The 17,648-nt window shown below is 28.0% G+C and overlaps 1 protein-coding gene across 2 annotated transcripts in view; it reads right to left on the bottom strand.

The window, feature by feature from the left end:
• Positions 1-15,838: 15,838 nt before the first annotated feature.
• The window catches only part of LOC107451206 (uncharacterized), a 10,639-nt gene continuing 8,829 nt past the window's right edge, over positions 15,839-17,648 (bottom strand). For both annotated transcript variants that reach the window (XM_043042009.2, XM_071180522.1), the window contains exon 5: positions 15,839-16,029. In XM_043042009.2, the coding sequence (XP_042897943.2) occupies positions 15,916-16,029 (114 nt within the window). In that variant the 3' untranslated portion in view covers positions 15,839-15,915. The remainder of the gene's footprint in view (positions 16,030-17,648) is intronic.

The following is a 17,648-nucleotide window of genomic DNA, read 5'->3' as shown; positions in this document are numbered from 1 at the left end:
ACAACAACAAAATTAAAGAAATTTCACCAATGAATAACTGTTTATCTGAGATCTAAATAACTGAAAATACGTTCAAAATTGAAAATTATTGTTTGAAAGTGAGCCTTGTTTAGAAATATTTTACCTATAACGTAGAAAAAGAATAGTGTTTCATGCTGCATTTCATAACCATGAAATATAATATTAAATATATAATATTTTCACTTATTTTGATCCAAGGAAAAAAGTATGAAAGGTATGTTTCGTGAAAATAATAGTTTTACGTCAAAGCGTTATAGCCCAAAATTAGTGCACTGGTTTCTCAGGATTTTCAGCAAAATTGCTTAGTAAAAAAGATTAACAACTCTTGCGCAAAATGAATTGAAACGATTGCTTTTAAAATTAGAGCGAGAAAATTATTTCTCCCTATTACTGTACTCAAAGTTACTTTTACAATTTAAATCTAATGTTTCAAAATTATACTTTAAGAAAATTATTATGCGCAAGAAGTATTGAAAAAAAAATCGAAGGACGCATTCCGACAAAACCCGTTTAGTTAAACCCAAAGTTAAAGGACCTCAAGGTTCTCAGAAACATATTTTTGATCAACTTACTCTATTTTGTTCCTTCTTTTTTAGATTTTATCAGTAATTTTTATTCTACTTTAATTAAGACTAATTTAAAGAATTACACAAATTCAAGATTTGTTTAGTTTATTAATGAAACATATAAATATTTACTTTTTATGCAAATTTTTATTCGTTTCCGAATTTTAACTTCCATGCAAATAAAAAACTATTAAATTTTAAATTTTTCCATTAAATGACAATGTTTTTCATTAAATGACCTTATAGCAATTTTTATCCTATTGCACTGATTGTTACCCCACCCCCTCCATGAAAACAAATAAATCACATTTCTTACGCCAATACATTGTAATACTCAGAAGTACTTTTGAAATTTTAATTCAGGTAAAACATTTTTTAGTTATTACGGATTACAATGCATATTTTATAATTATTTCAACATTATTAGCGTTTTATAAATTGTTCATCGCGTGGTTTCTTTTAGTTTTGTCATGGATTGTTTCAGAAGGAGAACTGTTAATATTCGTAAATAAATTTAGTAATAAACTGTGAGCTAAATAAAAAAGAAGATATTTTGGAGTTAACATTATTATTTAAACTACTTCTGTAAAGCTAAACAACTGTTTTTAAGAACGATATGAAGGTTTTTTTAATCACCTAATGTTTAGAAATGTACTTTTTTAATTGAAGTTGTTAGGCCTAAAAAAATAAAATAGAAATAATTGAATAATATTCTCTTCCAAAATGAATGTTGCAAAATTCTCTCCGAAAACTATCTTAAAATAAAAGTAAATAAATAAATGAATGAATAATCTTTTTCTCCCTAAAAATGTTTTATTACACATATGTATGTATCGAATTTTCCTCATTGTTGAGAAACATCTAATTCAGTGATTCTCAACCACTGTGCCGCGGCACTTCTGTGTGCCGCCAAATTCTTAAAATGTGCCGCCAATTATTAGAAATGATGCAATTAAAATTATAATGCTTTTTTTATTATGAGTGAAGTTTAAATTAAAGAAAAGTGTATATATATATATAGATATATATGTATAAATACTTTTAATAATTTTTCCACGCTTTAACCGCGCGAAAATTTTTGTCGGCGATTGTCTTGTCTCTGACAATATTAAAATAAGATGGAAGTGTTTAAATTGTATATGACACACAATTTTAAAAAATGTTGTAAGAGCTAATCATTAAAGTAAGCTACGCAATTAATAAACACATTAACAAAGGATAACTAAAAAAGCAAACATATAAAGCACAAATTAACAAAGGATAACTAACAAAAATTAAGCTGACAATTAATAATTAGCAAAAAAGCCAATTAACAAGAAATCACAAAAAATAACAGTTAATGTAAAAAAAAACTAACAGTTAATAACTATAGAAAACAAGCTAGCAATTAATAACTAGCAACAAAATAAATAGCTGTTACTAACTAAACAAAATTGGTCGAAAGAAATAATTAATCCCTTAATAAATGTGCCTTTGTAGTACATATTATTTTATTTCACATTCACAATTATTATCACAAACTATTTAACACAGTGTAAAATAGATAATTAAACAACTTTTAACTTAATTTTTTTCTCTGTGTGCCGTCAAATTTCGAAATCGTTAAAAATGTGCCGCAACAAAAAAAAAAGGTTGAGAATCACTGATCTAATTACTTTAACCAACAATTGAAATTTTGTGCTAAAGCCTCGTTTTTGAATGCCTTAAATTGATTTCTTTATTGTTTAAGGCTACAGTGGACCTTTATATTGCCAAAAATTGATAAAAATTTCGTTTTTTTTTTTTGACATATTTAGACACTTGTTTCATTGCTTTTTCAACTGAATTTTTTTTTTTTTAAATTTCGTCATTTTTTGAGAAGTTATAGGGTAGTTTCGTTTTCACATTATGAAGCCACGCCCCTTTTCTTACACAAAAAGCTGTTTTTCTCAAAATTGAAATTTTGTTATGTTTCACGTATTCAAAATGTTCCAGTCGACTTTGTTTTCATCCTATTGAGATGAAATTTTTTTCTAGTTATTTATATGTATATTAGATTAAGTTTATGCATTTGTTTCTGTTTTATAACAAGTAATAAAAGAGTTATCGGGTTTCATGTACCTAACGACCTTTATTTTGAAACAAAAATCTACATAAAATTTGTTTTTTGGTCATAAATTTAAAATAAATTTAGGAAAATTCCTATATAATGCATAAAGCTTTTAACATTTATCTCTAAAAAAAGAATATTAAAAAAAAATAAATAAAAATTTTAATTTAAGCCGCTGGGAGCATTTTAAAATTGATGAAATTTTTTTTAAAAAATTTTAAATTTCTCAAAAATGGTCCAAATATTTTTTACAAAAATTTTTGCAAGGGCATATCTTGATAGAATACATAAGTTATAAAAAAAGTTTTAGTGTAGCATAAAAATTAAAAAAAATTTTTTTGAACGTCCACTGTAGCCTTAAGTGCGTCTTGGAGCTTTAGTTCTTTCTAGAAAACACATATTTATTTTTTGTTGTTGATATTTTATAACCGCTGTTGAACAGCCGACCTGATTCTGGGTTTACGACTACTAATGTTCAACTCCGTAGCCTTTTAATTTTGAACCCAATCCAGAAGACAAGGAAGCTCCTTGATCAAGTGTTGGTAGAAATTTGCTTTAATGGAGGACTTTTTGATGGAACTAACTCGCATTTGCGTTACATGGAAAGGAAAACCTTCCACGGTTAACCTGACAGCAAGGGGACTCAAACCCATGATCTGTCTATCACTGAGGATACTTTTATGTCGGTACTGTGGTTGATGCCAGCCCTGTGCGTATCGACCAGTCATCGCTGGGATTCGATCCCGGTTCACCTCATTGGAAGCCTAAAGTTCTATTCCATGAGCCACCACGTCTCACACATACCTATTAACGAGAAAAAAATTTTTTTCTTTCTAAATTTTTATTCTAAGTGTTTTGTATGATTTATGTACAAAGAATAGGTTCTAGCATAAGCATGTGTGTGAGTTTGGAATTATCCTGTATTAGTGTTATAATTAAGATTTCTTATTTAACTATTGGTGTGTGTTTGTAGAAAATTATAAATACAATTCAACTCTGTTTTTTGTAATTAATATTTTTTTCTCATCTATTCGACCTTATTAGAAAATATTTTTCACCTATTAATCTGGGCAATACTATAGTTTATCTGTTACTTTTAAAGACCTCAATTTTTGCGTTTTTAAAGAGTATCGATAATTGTTATATGATCACTTGTTCTCAAGAATCAAAATGCTTTATTTTTGATTATTTTATTTATGAATCTTATTAGATAATTATCGTTTAATCTGAATTTATCCATTGTGAAAAAAATATGGTCAAAACTACCAGAATATGGTAAAATTTAGAGTTTCTGTCTCTATGGTAGCAATAAAAAGCTAAGTAGTTTTTAACGATTCCCTTTGGTAATGATTTTAACAAAATTAACAATAAATATTGTTAGATAATATGGGATAAAATTTGGTAAATGTGGTAATTTTATCACGATACCTTAAGAGTAAGGCATAAAAACACTTTATTCGGTTTACTTTTTAATTTAGTATTTTTTTACTGAATGTGTGATCCGTCTACCACTGAGAATTCTATGTATCAGCACTATGGTCAGTGCGAACCGGTTGCGGAATTCGTATCTACCAGCCACTGCCGGGATTCGAACCCAATTCACTTCAATTGAAAGGCGAATTCTCTATCCCCTGAGCCACCACAGTTCTTTTTTCTTTTTTGAAAAAGGTAAGAGTCTGTAATTAACATCAAACGCACGAATGAATTAAATGCTTTTTTAGAATAATTTAAAACTCAATACTGATTTTGAGAAGAACTTTCAATTCGATGTTATTAATTTAATCAGCTACTTTATTGATGTAGATCATAGCAGCACAGCTGTGTTTATACTATATTGTTTGTGATTGATTTATGATACCTTGTTAAAAATTTTCGAGTGCGTTGAACCACTGTATTTCTTGCAGAAATTAATACGGTGTAAATGGAACCATATTGTCATGTAAATTGAACCATACTTAACTTCGATTCAACTTTATATTATAGTTAGTACAATAGTTCAATTTGAACGAAATAATGATTTTATTCAACACATTAAGATTGCAGTGAATTTGAAGGATACTATGATACACTAATGAGCCAAATTTTTCTTGTAAGGTTATTTACAAAAAATTTAACAATGAAATGGTTCATCTATTTATTATTGCATATTTTTTAAAAATATACACTGTATAAAATTGCTTATTTTAATTCAGATGTATTGTTGCTTTGCAGTGAAATTATAAACTATTAAAAAACTGCAATATTAAGACAACTTTTTCAAATAAAAAAATTTTTTTTTTATAAACTTGGCCTAAAAATTTTTTATAATATGAGGGTTGGTGAACGACAGAAAACAGGGGGATATATGACCCTAATAAATAGTTATTATAGGTATTGATAGGTTTTAGTATGGGAAAATTAGCATGATATTTAATTAAAATTTCATACCAGCATAAAGTAAATAAAATGTGAGCAAAGCAAAAATAATACAAAAAATGTAAGGAACCTTAAAACAAAAATAATTTTTTCCATGAATAAATTAAAAACTAACATGACTAAGAATTATTAAAAAATAAAATTTTACTTAAAGTACATTTTATTTCGTGATGACGAGACAAATTCAAGCCAAACTCCAAAATAAAGGGATTTCTTTGAAAAACAAATATTACTTTTTTACGATCCAATAAATCGTAAACAAATATATGTTCAGCTTCAAATATTGAGTGCGTTTTATTTTATTGAAAACGTTGTAAAACTCTCAACCTGCCACATCCCTTAACTCAATCACCTTTACAGACGTTACTACATTACACGTAAGAGTATTGCTATTTTTATCTGAATTAGAAATTCGGAGGAAAGATTTCATGATGAATGAAAAAGAAATATTGCAAACAGACATCAATCAATAAATATTTACACGAGATATAATATAAAACACACAATAGGACCTTAGATATCTTTCTTACATTTACTTAATGCAATATCAATGCAAACATAAATACTACACTACAAATTTAGAAATTTACATCAAAATTTATGTAGATTATTTTCTTAATTTTGCTCAAGCGTGACAATCATAGTTATATGTTACGTTATGAGGATGTTTTTTTTAAAAAAAAACTGTTAAACTTTATCAAATATTTCTTGATAAATAGCTCTACTAATAGAGGAAATAATTTCCTTTTATGGCATTTTGCAATAGCATTATAAAATGTATTAAAGGAAAATATTCCTTAATTTGCATTTCCTGCTTATTCAAACTAATATGTTTTAAAATATTATTTAAAAAAAATAAGTTACAATAATAAACATTTTTTATAAAACTAGGTCGGCATTTAATAATAAAAATAATAATAAAGTAATACAATAAATTTTAAAAAATTAGATTTAGATTATTTTGTATATAGTATAATTTTCGTAAACGTAGATTTTCATTATTACCTTAGTTTCTAAAATAAATAAGTATTAAATTTTATCCAATACTGGTTGGTTTTTTTATAAAAATAAATACAAAACAAAAAAATGCGGATATGATATTTTGCGACGAAGAACCATATTCGGAAATTTTTTTTCATCAAATTACCCGATGCAGTGGTATTAAAAAATAATAAATACAAAACTTCTTAACCATCAAAACAAAGTTTTTTAAGTATAATACAGGTAAAAGGATAAATTTCTGACATTTCATATACATTTATTAAAAGATTTTGGGATTGAATAATCGAAACAAAGCAACCAATTAAAAATAGTCAGTTTTAAAAAATTGTGTTTTATTTAAGCATTGAGTATAATCTCAGAAAAATAGAATGAATGTTAATCCTTGATATAGACAGATATTTTGATAGATATCGATATCAATATATATTATTTAAGTTCGATATATCTATTCCTTGAAACAATACGGTGCGAACTTGCTGCAACGTGAATCAGGAATTAAATTTAACCACGTTTTCAAGTTTAAGAAATACGATTTTTATGATAAAATTTAGCCCCTCTTTAAGGTTGCAGAAAACTTGAAAGTTATTATGGTTCAAAATGCATCAAACGCTCAGAGTAAGGTTAGAGACAAAATCTAATTCTACTTTCATATACCTAAATGGATCGATTTATAAAAGTAGTATAGTAATACAATAACAATACTATTCATATCTTAATTCCGTTCATATGGTAAACCGATACCATATGAACTTTCTTTTTTTTACCTGAAATGGCATTTTGGTAATTTTGCCAGAATTTTTTTTCTCCCTTTAGAAATCACGAATAAAACCTTGATTTCTTCTGCAATGCTACAGTCATGTACAATGCACACAAAAAAAAGAAGAAGAAAAATTAAAGAGAAATTAAAAAAAAAAAACGAACTACCTTGAATAAATTTCTAGTTAATCTTCAAGTTCTAATACTCAATCTTAATGGTTTGAGAGGTAGCCTCAACTATACAAATTAATCAGTGAAGACAATATTTCAAAATGAAAGTTAAGAAATGAAATCTAATAGAATCAATAAAAATAGATTTCTTTCGGCGTATTCGGATTTCTCACCCCCAAAATACATTTGATAGCAGCAATTTGGAAAATATGGTCCCAATAGTTTGAATAGGAGAGCCGTCCAATGTACGAACCCCTTAATGTTAATTTTATATTTTTCATTATTTTAGTTTTTAAAATCGAATTTTAAAAATTCAATTTCTTAGGGAACTATTTGACCAATTTCGCTCAAATTTTTAAATTCCTTAAAATAATGTCAAAAATTGTACACCGTTTTTTTACTATTAATAAATTAATAAAAAATTTTATAATTTGATAAAAAAATCTTTAAAAATAATGAAGATTTTAAAAAGTCTTTTTGCATGGAATTATCTTTGGATAAATGAATTTTATAATTGTTTGCAAAAATTTTTCAATTCGCTTAAAAAGTTCTCAAGATTTGGCAAAATAAAATTGACGCTAAGGAGTCTGAACTTTGGATCGACCTATGGACAATTTTGAAAAAAAAAACAATATTTAGTCATTTGAATCATTGTCTTATTAAGAAATTTATTGTTCTTTACAATGTTATTGACGTTTTGTTTTACCGAGGGAGCAATCTATGAGCAACCGATTTAATTGTTTGGGTTTATGACTATTAATGTTCAACTCCATAGCCTTGTAACTTTGAACCCAATCCAAAAGACAAAGGAACTCTTGGATCATGTATTGGGAGAAGTTTACATTCGTGGAGGACTTTTTGATGGAACTAACTTGCATTTGCGTTACATGGAGGGGAAATCTACGCAAACCTCTCACGGTCAGCCGTCGACAGGGAGACTCTGGCAAGGAGAGTCTAACCTATGATCCGTCTACCGCTGACGATATTTTACGTCAGTACTGTGGTTGATGCGAGCCGAGTGTGTAATTCCTATCGATAGCGATGGCTGGGATTCGAACTCGGATCCCCCTCATTGGAAGGCGAACACTCTATCTCCTGAGTCATCACGGCTTCCTATATTTTAGGAATTAAGAATGTGAATCCGTCGAAAAAAAATATGTTCATTCAGAAAAAGTACGTTTTTGTGTTTGAATTCGTATTTAAAAATATCGCCCGTACTAACTAATTAATATATTTGAGGTCATTCCCTGAAACTAATAAAATTAATTTCTAGAACAGGGGTTTCCAACTCACATGGGGCCGGGGGCCGCAATTAAAAACACCAGTCAAATGGCGGGCTGCAACTTTACAAAATTTTATATAGGACTCCTTTATGTTTGAAGGAACATTAAATATTACTGTCAGATTTTTATCAAGTTGTTCAAAACAAACGTATTGAATTATCAATTTAAATTAGAAGTACATTTTTAAGCAACATACACGATTAATTTTGTATTTGAATAAATAATTTCTTGGATGCAAAGCCTGAGAAATAAATTTTTTGGGCTGTTGGTATGTTAAATTTCACAAAAACAAAGAAATTTTTTTTTAACGAAATTAAAGTATTTTAAAACACATATAGTTTTTTTTCACGAAAATCGTCCTCAAAAAATGACAACTAATATATTTTAGTTCGCGGGCCACAGAAAAATACTTCTCTGACAGGATGCGGCCCGTGGTCCTCCAGTTGGTAACCACTGTACTAGAACGTAAAGATTTGATCATTAGATCAAAAGTTATTCAAGGGGGTCCGTATATTTTTTGCGCATTGTCTAAGAACTTTCACGTGCCTATTATTTACAGTTAGACGCTGTATTCAACCTAAAAAGTTTGATAATTTCGAATCAAAGTGTTACGCAGTAGAAATAATTTTAATAAGCATTTCAAATCATAAATATTGAAGATACTTAGGAAAATTATTAAATTTTAAACTTTCTGTGAAGTCATTTAAAAACAGATAAAAAATTTAAAAAGTACTTTTCAATAATCTTTAATCAAGCACGGCGTGATAAAAATAATATCTTTACGAAATGTGTTACGTTTTACGTGATCTATGTTACCATCCGTAATAATCGATACACTTCATCTGTTTTTCGCAATGTAATCTGCTTTAAACATTTATGTGGAACAAAATTTCAGCGATTTATTTTTTATTGTTTTCACAATCATATTGCTTATGGGGTGTTACTTCATATGAAAATTACAAATTTTCTGAAACCTTACAAATGCCATGTTGGTATATGAAAAAATAAATATAAAAGGAAATAAATGGAAAATTAATATTTTCCTAAGATCATTCTTTTAGATCAAACCATAGACTAAGTATATTAAGAGATTACAGGTTAATTCTAGATCATGAAAAAAAGACAATGCATATTTTTTAAAGCTGGTCAAAATGGCTATTTCCGATCAAATGCGTACATCGATTCTTGGCGATGATATTATTTTGTACTTTTTAGATGTTGAGTTTATCGTTTTATTTTAGTAATTTTAATTGAATTTTGGAAACTCGATGTAATCGTTTTGTAATTTGATTTATTTATATTCGTCTGAATATTTTGTAAGGATTCCAAGTGTCTAAGAAAAAGTACCTTTTTTTTTATTTAACACCTAAAGTAAAATTGGTCAGAGCCTAATCTGTAATTAAGGAAACATTCCAATACAAATTACATTGGCGTAGGGAAATAATAAATTTGAAGGAAATTCAGAAACATAAAAAAAATTGCATAATTTGAAAACACTGACAAAAAATAAACAGATCCAGATCGATATTCAAACATAATTTATTCATTTAGAATTACTCTGATATTTGTGTACATAGACGGAATGTAATAATTTTTACGCAAAATAATAATCTTAAAGGGTTATACTTTTCATACATATCACAGCATTCATGAGAAATCTTGCATTCATGAGAAATCTTGCATATCACAGCATTCATTTTCTTAGGCCTCCTTTAACCCACAAAGATGCCGGAAAGGAAAGGATGGTTCTGATATTTTAAAATGTTGCTATTGTTATTATTATTATTTTATAAAATGCGACTAACCACCCAAGTAGAATTTCTTCTCATGAGAAATTGGGAATTCAATTCTATGCAGGGTGATCCTACTGAAGGAACTGTAAACTGTTAAAATATAAAATAAACAACGTGATCACCACTTGGATAGATGAAAGAGTTCGTGTTGAGTCTATGAAGGTATGGTAGCTGATTAACATGCATGCAGTATTAATGTATGGTATTAAAACTCCACATGTGTTTATGAGGATTGTCTTTTTTAGTAAAGTTGTTATGTTTCATAGAAATAGATAGATTTCAGAATAACAAATTACTTTTATAATTAAAAAAAAACTTTTCAGATTTGAAAAAAAAACTGAAAACATTTATTTTGTTTTCACTGGCAGGTACTGAACTTTTATTCTTTACCTCGGAAGATGCTAGAAGAGTTGCTCATTTAACGTCACCCAGTGGGCCCCTGTGAACCATAGGCATGGAGGTGATTCCACATCACTCACGCCACACTGCCACAGATACCCGTTCATAGGGTGGTCCACATTCATATTTCATACATAATGACAACACACTACACACTGAGAGAAACATCCTAAGCGGGATTCAAACCCGCGACCATTGCCTTCGCAGTCAGGCATGTTAACCACTCGTCCATCTGGCCGGCTAACTGTAAATATTATAAGGAATACACGTGATCATTTTCATGATCAATGAAAACGTTCGATCTATCCTAAGTTTGACTTTTCCTTCCTTCCCCAACAAAACATCTAATGTGAGCTAATTTAATATACACAAATTTACAAAAAAGAAAGAAAAAAAGAAAGAAAGAAAAAAGGAATAAATGAATGAAAAGGATAAAGAAAAATAAGTATCGGAATCAAAGTATTTATGATTATTTAAGTATTTTTTTATTTATTTAGATTTAATGAAAAAAACATTAACTTTTTAAATACAATATTTTGTTTCGTTTAAAACTAGTTTCGCTTAGGTAAAAAATATTAATAAGAAAATCTGTTTTTTAAAAATCATAATAAGAAATCAACTTATTTCTAAATGCTCTAAAAAATCTTGTTCTTGTCCATATTTTGTTCAAAATTTCAGTAATGTTCTTGGTGAATAAAATAACTTAGAGCATTGTTTTCTTTAACGCTAACTTCTGGACACTTTCTCTGCTTTTTTGCTACCTCATGCTCCCAACCAATTTAATACAGAAATCCAATTTCCTTTAAAGCGACTGCAATCTACTTGAGGTGAAATGGAGTATAATTTGCTTTAAAAATTTTACTACAAAGGCATTTAAGAAAGCACAGACAAAAACTCGTACAATTATGTGGCATGACAAACGAAAAGGAGCAATATAGAATGATGCCACATGAAAATCAAAACAGAAGCACAGATAGTGATAAAAAGTTTTAATCCTAACAGGAAGTACTTACTATTTTTTTTTTTTTGTTGTTCGGTAGAATGCAATTAAAACACGGACCTAAAAATTTTCACCGGCAGTAAATTTGGCGGAAAGTTATGCTGCTTAAGATTAATGTATTTACCGTTTATTTGACTCTGGTATTGCACTTATACATATTAACTAGAGAACTGTTCTAAATGGTAAATTACTATATGAATTTCATCTAGATATTTTAAAATTTTAGTTGCAATTCATTTCTTATAATACGAGGAAATTGTTTTGAATCGGATAATTATTATATTTACTTAATTCAGACATTGCTAACTTTTAGATAAAATTTATTTGTTATATTCGTACTAAAATAAATTTGTATTAACTTTTAATTGCTCTGATAGATAAATTACCATGTATATATTAATATATGAACATGCTATACATTATTCTGATAGGTCACTTTTTTTTATATTTCATATGAATTGAATGATTCTTTTAGAAAATTAAAAATGTCTGCTTATAGAGCAAAGCTTTACAGGCAGAGTAAAATATTTTTGTATTAACTACTAATTGTTCTGATAGATAAATTACTATACACATATTAATATACGAATAGGCTATAAATTATTCTGGTAGTTCACTTTTCATTATATTTCATTTGAATTGAATGATTCTTTTATAAAATTAAAAATGTCCGCTTGTAGAGCAAAGCTTTAAAGACAGAGTAAAATATTTTTGTATTAACTACTAATTGTTCTGATAGATAAATTATCATACACATATTAATATACAAATAGGCTATAAATTATTCTGATAGGTCACTTTTCATTATATTTCATTTGAATTGAATGATTCTTTAATAAAATTAAAAATGTCCTCTTGTAGAGCAAGGCTCTACAGGCAGAGTAAAATATTTTTGTAATAACTTTTAATTGTTCTGATTGATAAATTACCTTACACATATTAATATATTAACATGCTATAAGTTATTCTGATTGGTCACTTATTATCGTATTTCATTTGAATTGAATGATTTTTTTTAGAAAATTAAAAGTGTCTGCCTGTAGAGCAAGGCAAATGTAAATGAATTGACGGAGTGAAAGTTCAATGATCCGTTAATATTCTTAAAAAGGCATTTCACCTTCACCTCAATCCCCTCCCTACCTGTCAAATCGGATTTGTTTCTTTTCATTACTAATTCAGTATTTAAATGTGCAACTTTAGACTCACAATGTTATTGTAGACTAAGTAATAAATCATGCAAAACACCAATAACTGTGTCATTATTTCTAAAGAAAATTACTCAGGATTTTTTTTTGTCTGTTGCCTCTATTTTTATTTATAGTGATTGAAGAAAACAATTTGCTTTAATTAGGAAGTAATTAAATATTACACTTTTCAGGCATTTTTGCACGCATTCACACAATTTAATTTGTAGTGCATTTCTAAAGTGGATCCCGAGCATATTTTAATTTTTTTTTTTTTAAGAAGAGTATAGAATTTTTGTGTGGTTTTGTACTCTTTAATGAGTATTTAAAACTCCTTCGCAAGTTTTGCCCTAAGAATTTTTAAAGATTAAATAAATATATTTTTAAATCTAATGAAATTTATATTTTAAAAGCTTTATGAAAAGATTTTTTTTAAAATGATCGATATAACTCAAAATATTATGCTTTAACTGTATAAAAATTGTCAAAACATTTTTTGCTAACATTAAAAAAAATCAAAAAATTTTCTCTCTTCTTATGTGCATATTTTTTTTTTGCTGCTATTTTATCTCCTTCTGAAAAGAAAATTTAAGTAAAATATATGAAACATATGTAGATCTATATAGATTTTCCAAATTTTAAAGAATTATAAATTTCATTTTTTGGGCTATATAGTTTTAAAGCATTTAATGATCCCGCCTTATTTAATATTCAATAAAAAGAAGAAAAAACCGAAAATAAGTTTATATCTTACATTTATATTATTACATTTTATTATTATTAACTATTGTGTTTATATTATTATATTATATCATTATCAATTATTGCATTTATATTATTAATTACATTATAATTATTATTATTTTAGATAATATTATTATTATAGATGATATTTATTAATATATCTTGCATATTCATTCAGCACAATTCAACACATTCTTTTTGTTTCATCATTTTTAAACAACAATAATAATAATTCCTAAAATCTTGAAAATTATTCCTAACCCGTTATATGCGCATGATTTTATTCCACTGCATGCGATTCACGAATGGAAAAGAGCAAGACGGCATAGGAAAACCTGGCTTTTAAAAATTTTTTTTATTGTAGCATTAATGCTATCGAAGGCAGCAGATTGAAAGTTGGCTCCCAAATGGTGAGTTCGATGAAGCAAACTTACTGGCTATCCTAATGAAAGTGGTTAATATTTGTGCATAAAATATCATTTATTAATAAGGGCATATTTATGAAAATTGCAAAGTTAATAAAGAGATGACACTTTTGAATTTAAAAAATATTAAAAAAGTAGTCCATTTTTAAAAAATTTTCCCCGAAGTTTGAAGAAACAGTTCTCGCATGGAACAGTTAAGCATTTGATTCTGTTCTGATATTAGAAAATTTGTCATATTCGGAAGAATAATCTCGTAGCTCATATAAAATTAAAAAGAATTGCCTCTCTGTTTTTGTTCACACATTTAACTAAGGAATGCTTAATATTTTCAAAATTGAACATATTGCAAGTTTAAAAAGGAATACTAGACATTTATTAGTAAAAAATTAAGAGCAAATCAATGTGTTATTAGAAGAAATAAAAGATTAAATAGAAATTATGGGGGGAAAAAGTTGTTGGTAACTTAAGAAGTTATTAATCATTTATACTGCTGCCATCTGTTGCAATTATTTTTTAACAGAATGTTCCAAACAAATAATAAGAAATTAGAATAAAATAAATAAATGTTACACATTTCTTTGATTCTCATAATAAAATGAGCCCCTTTCGGTTTTTTAAATTTTGAAGATAACTTTCATTCCAAAAAATCTTTAATATTTACTGACTCAAAATCTCCCTTCAAAATGAGTAGTTTGTGAAAAATAAATAATGATTTCGAACAAAAATAAAAAATAAAAATATCAAAAAAAACAAACAAACAATTAAATGATGAAATCTCTATTTTTTTGCTGAAAATTTTAGGTTACAATATGCTCATATAATTCAAGATTTTTTCTCGAAATAATTTATTAATATAGCTGAAGATAAAATTTTTACAAAGTTCAAGAATATTTCTGCTAAAAGCTGTTCTATGTATAATTTATTCAGATAATTCTTTTTCTTTTCTTTCGAATTTCTACTCAGATTTATTTTAGAGCCCAGATAATTTAATTAATCGATACGATAATTTTTATAGCCCAGAAATTTAAAATGTAATTATAACGTTTTGTTATAATATAAAAATTTAGACGCTCAGAAATATGAATAATTACCAGCAATGTGCACATTTAGCTACACAATCACGAATTCTGAATTATTTTACGCCATAATTTTTTTTAAAATAAGGTTAAATCCATCGTCATAATATTATAATATTTTTTACGATTGAGTATCAAATATTTTGCGACTTAAAATTACCAAACACCATAAAATAATTAAATCGCTTGGATCCAAATATCTTCAAACTATGGATTCAAGACTATAAGTCTGATAATTATGAATTATTATTTTGTTGTTTATTTTCTGCATCTATTTTCTGCATCTATTTTCTTACTTTCTATTTCTATGAAGCTGGGAAATGAATGAACGTAAATTACATTGCCGTTTTCATTATTCATTTCACTTATTAGTTAGATATATATTAATCACCATCTATTCATCCATTAATTTGATAATGAATTCTTTCTTAAAACTTGACGTAATACGAAAGTGTCGATAATAATCATCCCTGGCATGTATTTTTCGAATTCTTCTCAACAATTAGACGAAAATAAGTACCTACATTAGGGGATCCCAAGTTATTATTTTAAGGAATAAGAAACGAAAGCGTTATCGAAATGAAGCGAATCACTACTGAGGAAGACTGGACTAAAAGCATCAAAATTATTTCGGTTGACAGTGAAAACAGAAGTTGTAAGGCAATGTTTAGAGACACGTCCTTATTCCATCTGGCAATCAATTTTGTTTTGATGTTATGGTGACGCCTTCCTCGGTAGTGATTTGTCAGATTTTTATACTGTTTTTGTTTCTTCGTCCCCAAATTATTATGCAAAATGTGTAGATATTTTTATTTTGGTTTCGACAAGGATTTAAAAAAGCTTAATAAAATGGTAGGTTAATTCATTTATATTCAAGAAATGCAGATGAGTGTTTTATAAATGTAATTAAATGATCTATTTTAATAACAATAATAACAACAAGAGAATGAAATAACAGAAATAACAGCTTGAAAATAGTTATAAAAAAAAGTTAAATATTTATGTCAATAACAGGTGCTTTTGCTCCTTCCCATCTTCGGATGAAAACTACCATGTCGTAAACACAGCTGACTAAATGCATTGTGGCCAAAACTAAACCTGTATACTGCAAAAATAAATATATAAAATAAGAAATGATAATAAACTATACAAGTGATAAAATGAACTAAATTCTGTTTTATGATATGCGGAAAAAAAGGACATTTCAGGCGGATATTAAAAATTTCATTCGTTTCAAAAATAGACAAATTGGAAAGAGAGGTCGACATGTTTTAAGCACTCAAAAATGGGCAATAATTTTTGATCGCTTGTAACATGTCGACAGTCATTTCCAATAACGTCTGGCAAGTCGTGAAAATGGGGGCCTATTTTCAGTTTCTGGGGATTATTTATTTAATTTCAGTCTGATGCTATATTATGATTTAGTAAATATGATTTAAAGTATAAAAATTCTCCTTTTATATTCTTACCAAGGTTCTGGGTTTGAATCCCGGGCAAGGTATGGATGTTCTTTCATTCTCTGTACTATCTGTCCTTACTGTGGGAGAAACGTTGGCCCAACTAATAGGGTGCCCCTGAAGGAGTGGTCAACAAATCTGCCCTTCAGATGCCTGTATGACCTTGGTCATTCTCCTGGTGGGCATTGGAGAAAAAAAAATTCCTCCCAAGGTACCTAAAATACATTTACTCTAAAAAAAATTTTTTTTCCTACACCGATTTTTAAAAAAAACTTTATCAGTGAATCGATATGTTGCCATAATGTCCGATCCAATGCATCTGCAACTCCGAAAAAAAAAATGATGCATGTGTTACTCTCATTGCTGCCGATTTAGGTTTTGTTCCACCAACGCACGATTTTTTTCTTCCTTCTTTTTATTCTCTGGTCACTTAATTTCGTGCTGGAAACGAAATTCAATTTGCTACCTAAAATACTCGACTCAATGTTACTCTGGATTTTTTTTTTTGGTGCAATTTTATGATTATTCATTCTTTGAAGAAACATTTCTGATGCGTTACATAGATCCAGACATAATTATGTACAAGAATTGTATTCTTTTTTTTTACAAATTGTATTGCTCAGCACAACGGTTATAAGCTTGGTTGTATGGTAGGTAGGGCACATCAGAAGAATTTAAAACTACATAGCAACCCATAACCGGAAAAGTCGTCATACGCCGCAGGGAGCGTTTCCACTACTATTGACCAGCTCCTCGTGGCCACTTAATTACTATTTTTATTTACCAAAATTATCATAATTTCTGTTTTCTTAAAAATTTCATGGAAAATTGGATTCAAATTGGCCCAGAAATAGCTGCCTTATTGTAATTTACATTCATCAATTTAATTATCGAGCTCTGCATGTTGAATCACCAAAACCATCGTTGTCAATAGTCCATTGGGCAGCTCTAGTGCGACGCAAATGAACTACAACAACAAGGTAAAGGGCGTAAATTTAATGCAATCCTCATTCAAAAACTCATCGTACTTCTAGTGCATTACGAACTTCATGTTCAAATCCATATATGGCAGTACTTTTACTTTCGTTACTTGTACCGCCGGTACAAGTAAAAAGTACGTACTTTTACTTGTACTTCGTTACTTTTTAAATTTGGTACTTTTACTTGTACTTTCGTTACTTTTTTAGGGAAAAAGTACAAGTATTTGTAACGGAAATGTTGAATGAAATCGTTACTTTTTTCTAAAACTCGGTAAGCTTTCTAAAAA

The sequence above is a fragment of the Parasteatoda tepidariorum genome, chromosome 4, assembly GCF_043381705.1.
Source record: "Parasteatoda tepidariorum isolate YZ-2023 chromosome 4, CAS_Ptep_4.0, whole genome shotgun sequence".
Classification (NCBI taxonomy): Eukaryota; Metazoa; Arthropoda; class Arachnida; order Araneae; family Theridiidae; genus Parasteatoda; species Parasteatoda tepidariorum.
The sequence above is the reverse complement of the archived record's forward strand: the minus strand, read 5'-3'. Positions and strand labels throughout refer to the sequence as shown.